This window comes from Typopeltis vanoorti, chromosome 26 (assembly GCF_054136105.1).
Source record: "Typopeltis vanoorti isolate ZY-2024b chromosome 26, IOZ_Tvanoo_1.0, whole genome shotgun sequence".
Classification (NCBI taxonomy): domain Eukaryota; kingdom Metazoa; phylum Arthropoda; class Arachnida; order Uropygi; family Thelyphonidae; genus Typopeltis; species Typopeltis vanoorti.
This window is the reverse complement of record NC_143574.1, coordinates 22,096,323-22,112,355: the sequence shown is the minus strand read 5'-3', so window position 1 is coordinate 22,112,355 and position 16,033 is coordinate 22,096,323. Positions and strand designations below refer to the sequence as shown.

General features: G+C 34.6%; 1 protein-coding gene across 3 annotated transcripts in view; it reads left to right on the top strand.

Annotated features, from left to right (window-relative positions):
* Ctl2 (Choline transporter-like 2) overlaps positions 1-16,033 on the top strand; it is a 278,235-nt gene that overhangs the window by 53,303 nt on the left and 208,899 nt on the right. For all 3 annotated transcript variants that reach the window (XM_090414973.1, XM_090414971.1, XM_090414972.1), the window contains one exon: positions 8,721-8,799. In XM_090414973.1, the coding sequence (XP_090271099.1) occupies positions 8,721-8,799 (79 nt within the window). The remainder of the gene's footprint in view (positions 1-8,720; positions 8,800-16,033) is intronic.

Sequence of the window (16,033 nt, the reverse complement as noted above, 5' to 3'; positions counted from 1 at the left end):
TACTGTGAATACTCATTTCAAAGGTGGAGAAGTTTCTGTTTGTGAAAAAGCATCTTCTACAAAATGAACTCTATCACAGAGCTACAGATTTCCTTATCTTTAAGAAAATGAAGAGGTCAACTCTGAATTTGAAATCCTTAATCAAACACTACAACATTGCCTTTTAAAGAATCACAAAAAACACATCCAGTTTTCTCTAAATGTGATAACATAAACTAGTCATTTTCACTTTTATCTTCTTTAAGATTTAGAACTTTATTTTTCTTTTTTGTATGAAAGTCTATGAAAGTGAACCTGCCACATCCCCCCCCCCCCCCACACATCAGCTGTCTTATCATTATTGTCATAACTTAAGAATTGATAACTTTTAAATGCTTTTCTTTCATACATTTCATAATTTTTGGATCTCAACAGCAGACTTCATAAATATCTGCTGTTGAGATCCAAAAATTCCCTTATTTCTCTTATAGCTATATTGTAGCATTCTTCTAACTCAACTCTACTATGCATTATACTTTTGGTTTCTGTTTCTCAGTCATGAAGTGAGAAAAATCAGCTGCCATTAAGGTGTCATTTTAAGGTGGATTCTTTATTTTAAAACAGTAAATTTCAAACACTTCAGGCCAAACAAGTAAGATTTTCATAACATGAATACATAGTTATCACTTCCAAAAAATAAATTTTATAATCTAATTGGTGCATTAATACATATATACACAGTAGACACAGCATATGTAATAGACTATTTATAGAATCTATTATTTAAAAAAAAAATGCTTTTCTCACATTATAATTTCATTAACAAAAGAAACTAGTGTTAAATTCCCCTTCTTTTTTTTTACTTAAATTCTTTCCTTTTGTGTGTGTGTGTGTGTGTGTTTAAATTTGTTATTAGTAAAACTTACGATTATTATCTTTAGTGAATATCCCTATTACTCGATATAATTTCTCGCACTTGCTTTCACCCTTTTCGTTCTGTGACCACTACTTAAATTGCTCACATGTGCAAAACTTGGCAGATAAAGAAATTGCCCATGGCTAGAGCCAAATTTCTTTGATACAAATCCGGAATTAACTCCGAGTCAGAATATGGAAAAATTTGTTTGTTAAAGCTGCACCATCCAAATTCTTAGACAGGAGAATCTTCCTTTTCAGGGAGTAAACACTCAGAATGATGACACACTATTCGATAATCAAGCAATTAAATTTCCCAATTAAAAAAAAAAAACTTCGTATATCTTTACTCTTACTGCAGTCGTAGCTATCCCCACAATTTAACTCACACTGGTTCTATTTTTATGAGTGGTGCATTGAGTTCACAGATCAGGCAAATTGTTAGATAAGAAAAAGAAAGGTTTATTCATTACTCTAATACGAGGTACAAATATAAAGATCACTTAACAAAACTGAATCTCTCCTACAAAATTTAAAATGATTAACCAGACATAACCTTAATACTCCTAGTCATAAACAGTGTGAGATATCTACTACCAGTTGAATTTCTGACTTGATCCTATTCAACTAATATTCTTGTACAAGCATTTATCTTATTCTAGATTCAAAAACTATCAGGCTATAACAAACTTTAGCAATTCAAAATTCAATACCACACTGTACATGAATTCTTACTCAGAGCTAAGACAATCTACCAGTTGATTAGATACTAAAGTCCTGGTTCAGTTTTGTAAGTCCAATCACTGAGAATATCCGCACAAATTTGTACACTAACTGTTTCTTCCATACAAAGGAATTGAAAAGTTTCTACATTACCGAGCATCAGGATCTCTCTTGCCTTTTCTCTCGATCTCCCAAAAAATTCACATGGCTTGTTATCCTTTCTTACGGTCAGTTGTCTTCAGGTAGGACAAACTAGTGATTACGATCGCCCTTTCTGATGTGGGCGAAGCTGCTCTACCGGGTTTGGTCCACATGGTTCTGCATGTTGATCGGTTACGCTGGCTTTTTGCTGTACCGATGATTATGCCCACACTGGATCGCTATCTGGCCGCATGGCTGCCACTGGACATCATTCTTTTCGACAGCTCTCATGCAACTTCTCCGGAACGATGGAACAGGAATCCCGAACGAAAAAAAGAGCCCCGAGTTGGCGTCACCAAGCTCTATATATCCTTTGCTGAGCTGTTCTCCCTCTTAAGTGTCACTCTTTTCTGGCCAGCACCTAAAATTCTTGCACTCGGTATCGTTCTCCACGCGCGCAACTTGGACCTCACGTACGTGACTGCCTGGGGTCATTTCTTTAAGCCGATTATCTCGTTGTATACTTAGCTCTAACTTTCTCATGTTAACATGACTTTCACTAAATTCCAACCCTTATCGCTTTTACAAGGACACTTAACAATATAATAAATAGGAGAATTTACAATTAAATGATTATTTCATTACTTTTGTCAACAATTTCACTTATACCTATATACAAGCATTTTCTCTGGGAATTTTTTTGTACCTGTTAAATCTGAATGAAATATTTTACAATATAATAAACCTTTCATTCATGATTTAACACCAGTAAATATAAGCACACAAGTTAAAATTTGTAACATTTTAGTATAGTTTAGTATAGTATAGTCCTAAGCTTATTTTCACAGTTAATAACATGAATTATCTTAGCATAATTATATATTTGAACATTTTACATGGTGAAAAAGGCTTTTAATAGTTTAAAAAAAAATACAAATTATTTTGCAAAGACAAGTCAAAGACGATTCATGTGTCTGAGTACATTGTGAAAAGTAAGTCTGGCTCCACAGAGATCATTACCTACTTATTGTTTTCATGCATTTTATTATTTGTCTTTATTATTATATTATTTTTATGGATATTTATATTAATTGCACTCTTTAAACCCACATTAAAGGAAAAGATATTTCTCTATCATTATGTGTAATGTGTATTAAGAATAAAAGAATGTATTACTTTGTTTTATCCTTATAAAATTAATGAGTGTTGATTTTTTTGACCAAAAATGAAAACAAAAATAATTAAACTGGGTTTATAGGTCATAATAGTTATTTAATTAAACCTACTAGTTTTGCCACATATGCTAGTGGCTTTGTCTGGGTTAGGAAGAACAAACAAATATAAAATAAGTGGTAAATATGAATCGTTACATAACTAAAAACCGATAAACCTATAAACCCAGTGTTAGTTATTTTTGTTACATTATGAAATTACGTTTTTTTTTTAAAACATCACCTATAATAATATATAAAGTACATGATACGTTGGACAAGTAAAATTTTTTGGTCAGTAGACTAAGTTGTATTTCTTGAGCTCTGTGGGTAGTGAAACATTCACTGAGGACCATTATGATTTAAGATCCAATGATTTCAAAATTTAGCAGAAAGTGCCAGTCACATAGTTCAATTTGAATTTAAACTTTTAATGCAAACAGTTTGAAATGCATGGTTGGAATGCAGTTGTGCTGTTAATCCAATGCAGCCCTAAGAGCAGGTGATACATGCTCAGACATATTTTGTTTAAAACTTCCTTTACATTTTTTTCAGTTGTTGAAAAATTAATTAAAGAAGAGACCTGAACTTATCTGTAACAATATTAAAGTAAAAAAAAAAATTAAAAGTGCCTTGTATCTCTAAAGACCTTAACATATACTACACTTTGGGAAACACTGATCTAGATCATCCAGTGTCTACAGCATCCCTGCAAACAATTTTTAGACAAACAGAAAAAAACAGTCAACATCCATCTGGAGAAACACAGAAATTATGTCTGTTATTCCTTCCTATGGTTCTGGAATATTCTGGACCATGCCATGGATAGATCACTGTATCCAGTGGGAGGAAGGCTCCCTTTTATATAGAAGCAGATATAACTCAGAGAGACTTTTTTATTTTAGAATCCACTACAGCATTCTCCAAATCTCAACAAATTTGTCTGCCTCTCTTTACTAAAAATATTGGAGACAATGATATTGAGACATTCAGGAAGATTCCATCATTGCACCAGTTGGGACTGTTGATCCTATGTTTCATACTTAAATCTGAGTTTACCTTCTATATGTGTGCCTGCATGCCCATGCTTAGTATATTTCTTTGTGCCTATGAAGATGCACTGGTGACCAAGGAGAAATATTGGCTTAATCTAATTAGCTGAATAAATATAGTTAATTAGTATCTCTAGACATGTTTTCTCCACTGAATATCAATATAAGTGATAATCATTATCTAAACAATCATACCAGATTAATTATTGGCGGTATTCTGATAACTAATAATTATAAGATTACTGTTTCAGATATTGCTATCTAATTTAGTGGAAAATCTACAGTATATCATCATCATACGTATCAAGGATTTAGGCCTAGCATGGCCTGTTCCGCCCTTAGAAGTCATCGTTGAATCGTTTAAGAGGACATCCTGGTTTTCTTTTTCCTAATGGCTTGTACTTTAAGGCTTGTTTTGGTAATCTTTCTGTTTTCATTCTTTGAACATGTTCCATCCATTTATGTTTATATTTTTTAATTTTTTTTATTACTGGTTCTTGGTTTAATTCTTTCATAATATCTTCGTTTCTTTTGTGATCAAATAGGGTATACTTTGCAGTTTTTCTCATAAACTTCATTTCTGCTGTTGTTAATCTTTGTTTGTCTTTTTGTTCTACAGTATATGGCACATTTAAATATAATGGAAAGGAATATAGTTTAAAATTTCATGTTAGAAACAAAATTTATCAAAATGTGTAACTGATGTTAGAAAATTAAAAATTCAATAGATGTGTTACAGAATTTACATATTTTGGAAGTAGTATATCAGTATATATAGAAAATAGTAAATGGCATAAATAAGAGACATCTGGCCAACAAATGATAAAAAAATGCAAAGTAAAGACACATCTTCCCTTTCCCATTAGGCCCAATTGCCAGTCACGGGTAAAGTATAGATACATTAGTCAAAGTAGCTCTGAGATTTTGCTCAAATGAAATTCCGTAGACTGTTTACTTGGTCATACAAAATTAAATTTTTGAAGATAGCGGAAATTAGAGAAAAACCAAAGTTCCAAATATACCGATAAAATGCAGACACATCAACAAAACTGGAAGGAACACATGGAATGAAGTGTAATAGCAGATTATTAAAACTGGCATTTAATTAACTCTGCAGGAAAAAGATCCAGAGAATTGTACAGAAAGATCATTTTGAGGAAGAAGGGCAATGGTGAGGGTTCTTTGAGTCTAAAATCCTTTTCTGGATAATAAGAAATTAAAAGTATTAATGAAGTTTGTACGGGGTGCTTAAGGGTCAAAGCTGTATAACTGAGAGGAGACCTCCACATAGCCTTTAAAGGAATGCGGAGAACCGACCAGGGCTTCTGACCTAATGTCCAATCCTCACCTTCTCGTGGAGCACCCTGTTGGGTATCTACTTTGATACTGAACGAACGAGGATGGGCTGGCAATTTGGGATTTAGCCGACCAAATTGTATTCTTATTGGTTAAACCAAAATAAAAAATGATGGTACAACATGACAAAATTTCATGCCGGCTGGGGCGTCGCCCGGTTAAACAAGGCCCCCGTTGTTTTCGCCAGGGAACCAGGGCGAACAGCGAAAAGTCAGCTACTGGAACAAATCTGAAAACAAACCCCAACTCAACATCACCAGAGTTAAAGATCGGTACTATCAACATAAGAAGCCTGAATGGCAAAGAAATGGAGCTAGCTGAGGAATTAGATAAGTACCAGATCGACATAATAGGGGTGACTGAAACAAAAAAGACAAAAACTGGTGAGATGTTTCTGAGCAATAAATACAAAATGTTATATTCAGGCAATGACAAGGAAAAGAAGGAGTAGCCATAGTATTCAACACAAAATACTAGGCTAATCTTCTTGAATGGCAGTCAGTCTCAAGTAGACTAATATGGGCAAATATGAGAATGGCGAACTGGACAATGAGACTTATTTGTGCCTATGGTCCCACAGAAGGTTCTACTAAGGTAGAAGTGGAGGAATTTTTTGACGCTTTAGAAAAACCAACTGACACAATGAAAAAGGAAAAGTTGGTCCTTGTTGGGGATCTAAATAGCAGAGTAGGAAATGATTGTGAGACATACAAAAATATTTTGGGAAAATTTGGAGAAAACAGCAAAGCTAATAATAATGGCAAATATCTGTTTGATTTCTGCTCAGGACATGTACTGGTTATTACTAACACCATGTTCCAACATAAAAATGTGCACAAATTCACATGGAGAGAAGAGGCTAGGAATAAGAAAAGTCTTATTGACTATGTTATTGTTGATAGTGATGTTTTCTCCCTTGTGCAGGACACCAGAGTGTACAGAGGATTTGAAATTGGAAGTGATCACTATTTAGTCTTGAGCAGGATAAAATTGAATTTCATATTGAAAAGAACAACATGTAAGAAAGTTTTAAAGCGAATAAAAGTTGAGCAGCTCTCAGATGTGAACTGTAGGCTAAAATACACAAAGATTATTGAAGAAAAAATGAAAGAGTTTGAGAACAGGAATCAAACATTGGAGATTCAGTGGCAAACTCTGAAGAAAACATTGATTGATTCTGCCAGAGAGGCATGTGGTGAGGTTATCTGTAAGGATAAAAAAATCAGAACTCCCTGGTGGACACAGGAAGTTAAAGAGGCAGTGAAGGAAAAGAAGAAAGCATACCAAAAGTTCCTGTCAAATAAGTCAGCTTGTGCTCTTAGAGAATATAGATACAAATGCAAGAATGCTAAACACTGTGTAAAACTAGCTAAACAAAAGTCATGGGAGGACTTTGGCAAGAATATAGAAAATAAATATCAACAAGGTGGCAAAATATTCTGGAGGTTGTTGAAGAAGCTTAGGAATGGAGGAAAGAGTGCTGTAAAAGGAGTTAGAGATGATAAAGGTGACATGAAAACGGGAGAGAAAGATATCCTTGAAGTATGGAGGAATTACTTTGAAAAACTGCTAAATGAAACAAGTAGTGATGACAGCACAGTGGTAAAAAACACTGACCAGGCATGCAGTCAGGAATACATATCCATACTAGAAGTAGAAAAAGCCATCAAAGGCTTGAAATGTGGAAAGGCAGCAGGAGTAGATGATATTCGACCAGAAATGCTGAAGTATGGTGGTATAAGAGTCTTACAGTGGCTGCACTGCATAGTTCAGAAAGCCTGCACAGAGGGACGAATTCCCGATGATTGGAGTAGAGCTCTCATAGTACCCATATATAAAAAGGGAAATAAAACTGCATGTGAGAATTACAGAGGTATTTCCCTACTGAGTGTTCCTGGCAAGATCTATGCAAGTATACTTGAGAAACGGTTGAGAAGAATTGTGGAAGAAAAGCTTGGTGAAGAACAAGCTGGATTCAGGCCAAATAGAGGCTGTCAGGATCAGATCTTTACTTTACGACAAATAGTCAAGAAAGCATGGGAATATAACAAAGATCTGTAATTAAGTTTTGTCGATCTGGAAATGGCATATGACAAGGTGCCAAGAGAGAAGCTATTCAATATGCTTCAGTTATATGGTGTCAATGGGGCATTATATCAAGCAATACTTAGTCTTTATTTGAGTTGTAAGTCAGCAGTTAGAATTGAAGTACAGGAAGATGGTTTAATGTTAAATCTGGTGTGAGACAAGGATGTACATTATCCCCCTCTGTTATTCATTATCTATATGGATCATATTATGAAGGAAAGTGGTATTAAACATGATATCAAAATTGGAGATGTTAATGTCAGCTCTTTGCTTTATGCGGATGATGTTATACTTCTAAATAAATCTGCTACAAGTCTGCAAGATTCTCTGACTAAATTGAATAGCTGTTGTAATAGATATGGTATGAAGGTCAGCAATAAAAAGACAAAGTCAATGAAAATAGGCAGAATCATTGAAAATGTCAACTGTGTTGTGAATGGAGAACCTGTGGAACAAGTAAAACATTTCAGCTATTTAGGCATGATTTTTACTGAAGATGGTAAATTAAATATAGAAATAGACAACAGAATCAGCAAAGCTGGTATGGTGGGAAGTCAATTGAATAAATTCATATGGAATAAGAGAGAAATCAGTCGGAACACTAAATTAGCTGTGTACAAGACAGTGTTCAAACCAGTTTTAACTTATGGATCTGAGAGCTGGGTCAGAAGTAAAACACTTGACTAAAGACTAGAGACCACAGATATGAGATTCCTGAGAAAGATTATAGGAATGAACAGATGGTATCAATGGCAATATCATATTAAAAATGAGGATATTAGGAAAGAACTTGACATTGTCAGCATCCAGGAATGCGTTAGCAGAACTAATCTTAGGTGGTATGGTCACTTAAACAGAATGAGCGAGGAAAGATTAGCAAAACAAGTGTTATCTGCCAGGTTGGCAGGAAAACGACCCAGAGGAATACCAAGATATAGGTGGATTGATACGGTACAAAATGCTTTAGACGATAGAAATATAAGATCTGATAATGTTGGAGTCTTGACAAGTAACAGACTGATTTGGAGGAAAATTGTAGATAGGAAATTAATAATGATGTAATTTTTTTCATGTAGTACTATCATATCCTGTACACCCCCTTGAGGGTACATGGCAGGAATTTGATGATGATGATGATGATGATGATGAGAGTGTAAGTTTGTGGCATATTGTTTTTTTATATCCATTATGCTAATCAATATTTTTGTGTAGTTCTGTAATATACATATGAAACTAATTAGAAATTGCTTTTCAGCATATCGTGAAGGTGACCCTGAATATCTCATTTATCCAACAGACAGCTTAGGTCGCACATGTGGAAGATATGACTTAAAGTGAGTTTCTTGAATACCATTATCAGTCTTATAACAGTTTCAAAACTTTAGTATTTAGTATTGGGGGGAAAAATTCTCTCATATGGTTTTTTTTTTTTCTTTCTCTGCTGGAATATTCTTTAAAATTTTGATAGCCACTATTTCATACAACATTGGGCATAATCTTTGAAACCAAATATTTCATAACTGAAATGGAACACTTGTTTTTGCTGGCATGCGTCCATGCGTGTGCATGCATGCATGCATTTATGAAAGATAAATATTGGTAATAAAACTGAAAACAGGGATTTTTTTATTTTTATTTTTGTAAAAATGTCTGATATAGTATTTATAGAAATTTTAGCTTTTTATATGTATTATGCTAATTTATAACTAATATACTATCAATTATAAATACATGTGTGTTTGAGAATTGAGGTGATCACACTACTACTTCCTGGAGAACAGTGGAAAGTATTAGCAAGCACCTGCAAGTGCATTTCAGATTCTAGCTATTTTGAATACAAGGTACAACCTATCAACTAGTGGTGTAAGCCAGTAAATCATGCCCCAATACTTATTATGGCAATCCGATATATTTATATAGTGTGTAGGTGGGGTTGGAGGCGGGGGGAGTATTAAATTCTGTTTTAATCCTTTTTGAGTGTTGTAAAAAATCCATTAAGCCTCCAACACGATGTCCTCACAGCACTTAAGCCTCTTCACACGAATCCTCAAGCATTTGTTTATGTAGACCTGTGTTTTATTTATATTTTCCTTTGTTAGTGACCATGTCTTAGCTCTGCATAGTAAAACTGGTTTAACATTTGGTTTTTAATTTTATTTCTTTGGACCCCCAAATTTTCTTCATCATATTGAATGCAATCTGTGCTTTCTGGATTCTATTTTGTATGTCCCATTTGGTTCCTCCTTGTGTGCTAATCACTGATCCCAGGTAGATAAAGGTTTATCTACCTGTTCCAATGTTTTCCCTAGTATTTCAAAGATTAATTCTTGTTTGGAGTTTATCTTGATTACTTTAGTCTTGTTATGATTTATTTTCAATCCACATTTATTTGCTTCCTGGTTTAAATTATCTATTTTCTTTTGGAGGTGTTGATGTTTATGTGCCAAAAGACATATATCATCTGCAAAATCCAGGTCACTGATTTTATTTGACCATCCCCATTGAATTCTAGTTCTTTCTTCAGATGTTTTCATCATCACCCAATCAATAACAATCAGAAAGATTGTCAGGAAGAGTATACATCCTTGTCTTACTCCTGTGTTTGTTGTAAATGGTTGTGATAGTTTGCCATTATTTATTATTTGGATTTTGTATTAATATTTCATAAGTTTTGTTTGTTATATTTATGATTTTCTGAGGAACCCCATAGTGCTTCATTAACTTCCATATAATCTTTCTGTCTGTGCTATCAAATGCACATTCAAAGTCGATGAATCCCAAGTATAGGCTAATCTGCCACTCTATTGATTGTTCAACAATTATTCTTAATGTTATTATCTGGTCAATACAAGATCTGTTTGGCCTGAACCCAGCCTGTTCTTTCTTCAGTTTAGTTTCAATTTCTTGTTTCATTCTTTCTAGCAATATTCTAATAAATACTTTACAACATTAAAAAGTGAACTCCCTCTCCAATTTTTACAAAGTGTTATATCTCCCTTTTTTGGTAATTTCACCAGGAGTCCTGTATTCCAATCTTCTGGCCATTCCTCCTTTACCCATATTTTTTTTATTTATTATTATTGTTCCGGGAAACTCCAAGGAGTCGACAGACTCATCGAGGGAGGCCCTAACATCATGTCAAGAACAACTATTCAACATTCACACAGTATCTATCATACCTTGCCTTGAACTCATTCACGGTCATAGCACCCACAACAGACTCTGGAAGCTTATTCCACTCATTCACCACTCTCCAAGTAAAAAACCTAGCTCTAACACCCTTGTCAACCACGCTCTTGCCCAGCTTCCATGCATGGCCCCTAGTCCTCCCACCACCAGTCATATTTTCAAAAATATCTTCTGGATCAATCTTATAAAAACCCTTCAGTAATTTGAATGTCTCAATCATATCACCCCTCCTTCGCCTATCGTCCAATTTCTGCAACCCACAAATCTTCAACCTATTCTCATAAGGTTCATTCCACAGACCTGCTATCATCTTGGTCACTCGTCTCTGGACCCTCTCCACTTCCTCCCCATCACGAAAAAACCCTGGTGCCCATAACTGGGCACAGAAGTCCAGATGGGGTCTTATCAAGGCTCGATACAGAGGAACAACAACTTGTTTGTCTCTGCATGTTAAAGTATTTTTCAGAAGCCAAGTGATTTGGTGAGCTGTTTTAGTCACTTTTGCAATGTGCCCCCTAAACTTCAACTCCCTATCCACCAACACTCCCAAATCCCTGGCCTCATCAATCTCCTGGAGTACGGTTCCACCAATGCGATATACTGCTGCTATTCTTTTCACCCCAAAGTGCATAACCTTACACTTTGCCACATTAAATTGACATCCATTTTTCCTAGCCCAGTCCTCCAAACTATCCAAATCATCCTGTAAAATTTTGACATCCTGTGCACTCACAATTGCTCTACCCAACTTTGCATCATCAGCAAACAAGTGAACACTTCCTCTCAAATCCTTTCCAATATCATTGATGAACAAATTAAAAAGCAGTGGTCCAAGAACAGAGCCCTGCGGCACTCCACTAGTCATAAGACGTCTTTTAGACTCCACTCCTGAATAAACCACTCTCTGGTATCTCTCCTTCAACCACCCTCCTATCCATCTCACCAACCCTATATCTATCCCCATCTGCTCCAGTTTACTGATTAGGGTTCCATGTGGTATCCTATCAAAGGCCTTGGCAAGGTCCAGTAGTATCACTGTAAACCCATTACCCCTATCCAGTTCAGCCGTCACTGTGTTATAAAACGTGAGCAAGTTACTGAGGCATGATCTACCCTTCACAAAACCATGTTGTCTCTCATACAATATCCCATTTTCATCTATCCAATCCTGTATTCTTTTCTTGACTAATTTCTCTAAGACCTTGACAATGATTCCTGATATGCTAATCGGTCGGTAATTTACAACAGCAGTCTTGGAACCACCTTTATGCAGCGGAACTATTTTCCCCTCTTTCCACCCGCTCGGGACTAACCCAGACCCGAGACTTAAATTAAACAAAATGGTCAAAGGTACTGACAATTCTTTAGCTGCTTCTCGTACAACACGAGCTGGTATACCATCCAATCCTACAGATGTATTGACATTGAGGTTATGCAATAGACTACTCACCTCCACTTCATTCACCACAATTCCTGTATAATATACTGGTTTTTTCATTTCTGCAATGTCACCACCTGGATGATATATTCTTGCAAAGTGCTCACTCAGTAACTCAACTATCTCAACTGATTCAGTTACCTCCCTACCATCGATTGAACGATCCCTACACCTGCTATTTGATTAAATAGCAGGTGTAGCATTTCAGCAGTAGTGTTTATATCTGCTTTAAGTAGTTCAGCCAGTATATTGTCACTCCCAGCTGCTGTATTATTTTTTGTTTTCTTTACTGCCTGAGTTATTTCTAGTTTAGTTATAGTTCCTGTATTTATTTTAAGTATTTCTTCTTCTGGTGTTTTTGGTATTTTTTGTTCTAGGTTTTTTTCTATTTCTCCATTTAAAATTTCTCGAAAATGTTCTACCCATCTTCTTTCTATGTCTGCTTCATTTGTGAGTAACTTTCGTTGTTTATTATTTACAGGTCCTTCTCTTTTAAAACTCTTCCCAGCTAACTTTCTTGCTATCTCAAACAACTTCTTTGAGTCAAATTTACTTGCTGCTGCTTCTGTCTCTTTACACATTTCCTGCAGGAAAACTTTTCTATCTTTCGTTGCACTTTTTTTTTTACTTGTCCGTTTTTAAGTCTGTATCTTTCATTTATCCTATTTTTTTTGTTTTCTTCTGTACTTTGCAGAAGTGTATTACATAACACTTTCCTTTCTTCACATAATTTGATGGTTTTTTCAGAGATATATTGTTTGTGATTCCTACTCTGCCTTCTCAGAACTTCTTCAGTGGTACTATTAAATATATTCTTTATTTTTTCCCATCAATTTGATGTCTGTTTCCTTATGTTGTTTTATAAGGCTTCCATGATTATTCCTTAATGTTACTTTATATTTGTCTTTTGTATCCTTGTTTTTCAGTTTGGATATGTTGTATTTAATTCTTTGGTTCTTGCCTTTAAATATTTTTCTTAGTTTCATTTTTATTTTTTCAATAAATAATAAGCGATTTGTAAAGGCATCTGCACTCTTACGCATAACATGTTGACTTCCACTAATTTGTGACAGATTGTCTCCAGGTGCCAATTTATTTTTTTAGAAAATTATTATTTAAGAGAGACCTCCAGGGAGTCAGAGACTCATCGAGAGAAGCCACATACTACACACAAGCTATCATACTTATTCTTGAATTCATTCACACTACTTGCACTCACAACATCCAAAGGCAATCCATTCCAATCGCACACCACCCTCTGAGAGAAAAATCTAGCCCTCATACCCTTCTTGGCAGCCTTCATTCTCAGCTTCCAAGGATGTCCTTTCCCCACCCTCCATAAATTGAAAAATTCCATCAATTGAAATCCTGTATGACATTTTCAGAAGTTTGTGAGTCTCCATCATATCATCCCTTTTTCTCCTGTTTGCTAGTGCCTGCAGTCTACAAATTCTCAATCTATCTTCATAATCAGTATTCCACAATCCTGATATCATTTTAACAATCTCCTTTGTACTCTCTCCAATATATCAGAATCACAACGGAGACCAGAAATGCGCACAATAGTCCAAGTGAGGTCTTATCAAGGCCTTGTAAAGAGGCAAATTAACATCCTTATCTTTACATGTTTACATGTCAAAATTATCTTTTGAGGTGTATTTGCAATCTTTGCCACATGGCCCCTAAACTTCAGCTTCCTATCTATTAACACTTCAAGATCCCTAGCCTCATCGGTTTCTTCTAGCTTAATCCCACCAATTTAATATGACATTGGATATCTGATTATACCAAAGTGAATGACTTTACATTTATTGACATTGAACTGACACCCATTTTCCCATGCTCACAATTCCAGCCTATTCAAATCATTCTGAAAAGATTGCATATCAGCAGCATTCCTGATTACCCTACCCATCCTTGCATCATCAGCAAATAACTGTATATCGCTTTCAAATCCATTCCAATATCGATTGAATAACAGTGGACCAAGCACTTATTCTTGTGGTAACAAGTGGTGTAATCTTAAACCTTGCAGACTCAGATCCCCCATATACCACTTTTTTGATATGTCAGTCAGCCACCCACCCACCCTCTTATGATAATATTGTATAACCCTCCAAACCCATTTTCTCCAATTTATGCAGCAGTCTGCCATGCTGTATTCTGTCAAAAGCCTTAGCAAAATCCAAAAGTATCATAGTGTATCATTCCCCTTGTCTTGTTCAATGGTAACATTGTTATAGAATGTTAAAACATGACCTTCCCTTAGTAAACCCATGTTCATTGCAAAGTAGAGATTCACTGTTAATCCATTTCTGAATGCGAGCTCTAACACTTGACTTGACACTTTATAAAGCATTGATAACACTGAACAGTATCAAATTTTCAGTAGCATCAAATTTTCAGAGCTGAGTGCTGCCGGACACATTAGAGCATTAAACAATATTTTTCTTCATATTAGTAATTTTGATGTTAAATTTTACAAAGATAAATTCAGAATGAAATTCTTGCAAAGAAACCCACTTTTATTGAAAAAAAAAATGAACAAAAGCTGAGATACAAACTGGCAAAAAAAGTTGCACATGTAAGTATAACATTTATTTATGAGAAATAACACTGAAATTTAGACAATAACCTTGGTTGACCAGCAGAGTTGTGGAGTTGGAGTCAGAGTCGGTACATTTTTACTGACCTAACTCCTGATGAGTTTAAATGATAATATAAATTTAATTAACCTTTTTTTTTTTTTTTCAGATATTTGCAGGATATATTTTAATTTCATGTTCTTTGCAAATTTCAAAATAAAACATATTTTATTATAATTTATATACAGTGGTATCTCGCTAATCCGAACTAATAAAAACCGTGCTCGTTCGAATTAGCGAATTTCCCCCCCAAGAGACAATAACTAGTGTTTAAGACAAAAATAATCAGATTCTAATGGTACATCAATTTAATTCTGCAAATAAATGAAGTAACTTATAGAAAAAAAAGCTACTGTACTGTAATGTAAAACAGAAAAAAATAATACAAGTTTATTTTAATAAAACATTTAGTTTATATGTACTGTATTGTTGAGGATTCTGATTTAATAAAATTGTATAGTTCAGTACATAACATAACTTAATAAAAAATATCACTTTCTTGTACACAACACAAAAAAAAGGTTCACAAAATAACACAAAAAATTTTTTTTAAATTTCTTTGTAAAAAAGTCGCTGATTTTCTTTTGCTTCTTGGACGATAAACGTTTTTCGAATGCTTCTTCTCGGAGCTGCATTAGCAATAAAATTTTGTGGAATGGCGTATCATTCTGCTTACCCCATTCTATACACACACATTAAAACTGTCAGCTGCCTCTTCATGTTTTACTTTTTTTTTCTTTGAGTTCCTTATCATCATCGTTGTCTTCTAATTCATCCTGTAGAATCATTATTTATAATTTCAGCATCTGATTCGATTTCGAATTCACTTTCGGTTCTACCTGTAATCCATTCCGTAACATCTGTTTGTGAAATTTCAACATCTGGATTTATATTTTTAACCAAATTATGCACGTTTCGAATTTCCTCTTTTTGTGTATCACCGTAGTTATCTTCGTAAATTCTAGAAGGCCACAGTTTTTTCCATGATGCTTGAATTGCTTCAAGTTCTATGGCTTCCGAAGAAAATGTGAGCACAATAAATCAAAATAGGCCTACACTATAACCGTACAATCGACAGTATGAAAAAAAATACTGTACTGTAATAATAATAAAATAAATAATAATAGATATAATAATAATTAATAAATAAAAATAATAGTAGACAAAATAATACGTAATAAATAAAACTTTTTTTTTTCTTTCAAACCGCAGTTCGGATTACTGGAGGGTTCAGACTAAAGAGGTTCGGATTAGCGAGATATCACTGTATTTTATTAGTGAAAGTGGCACTCCATG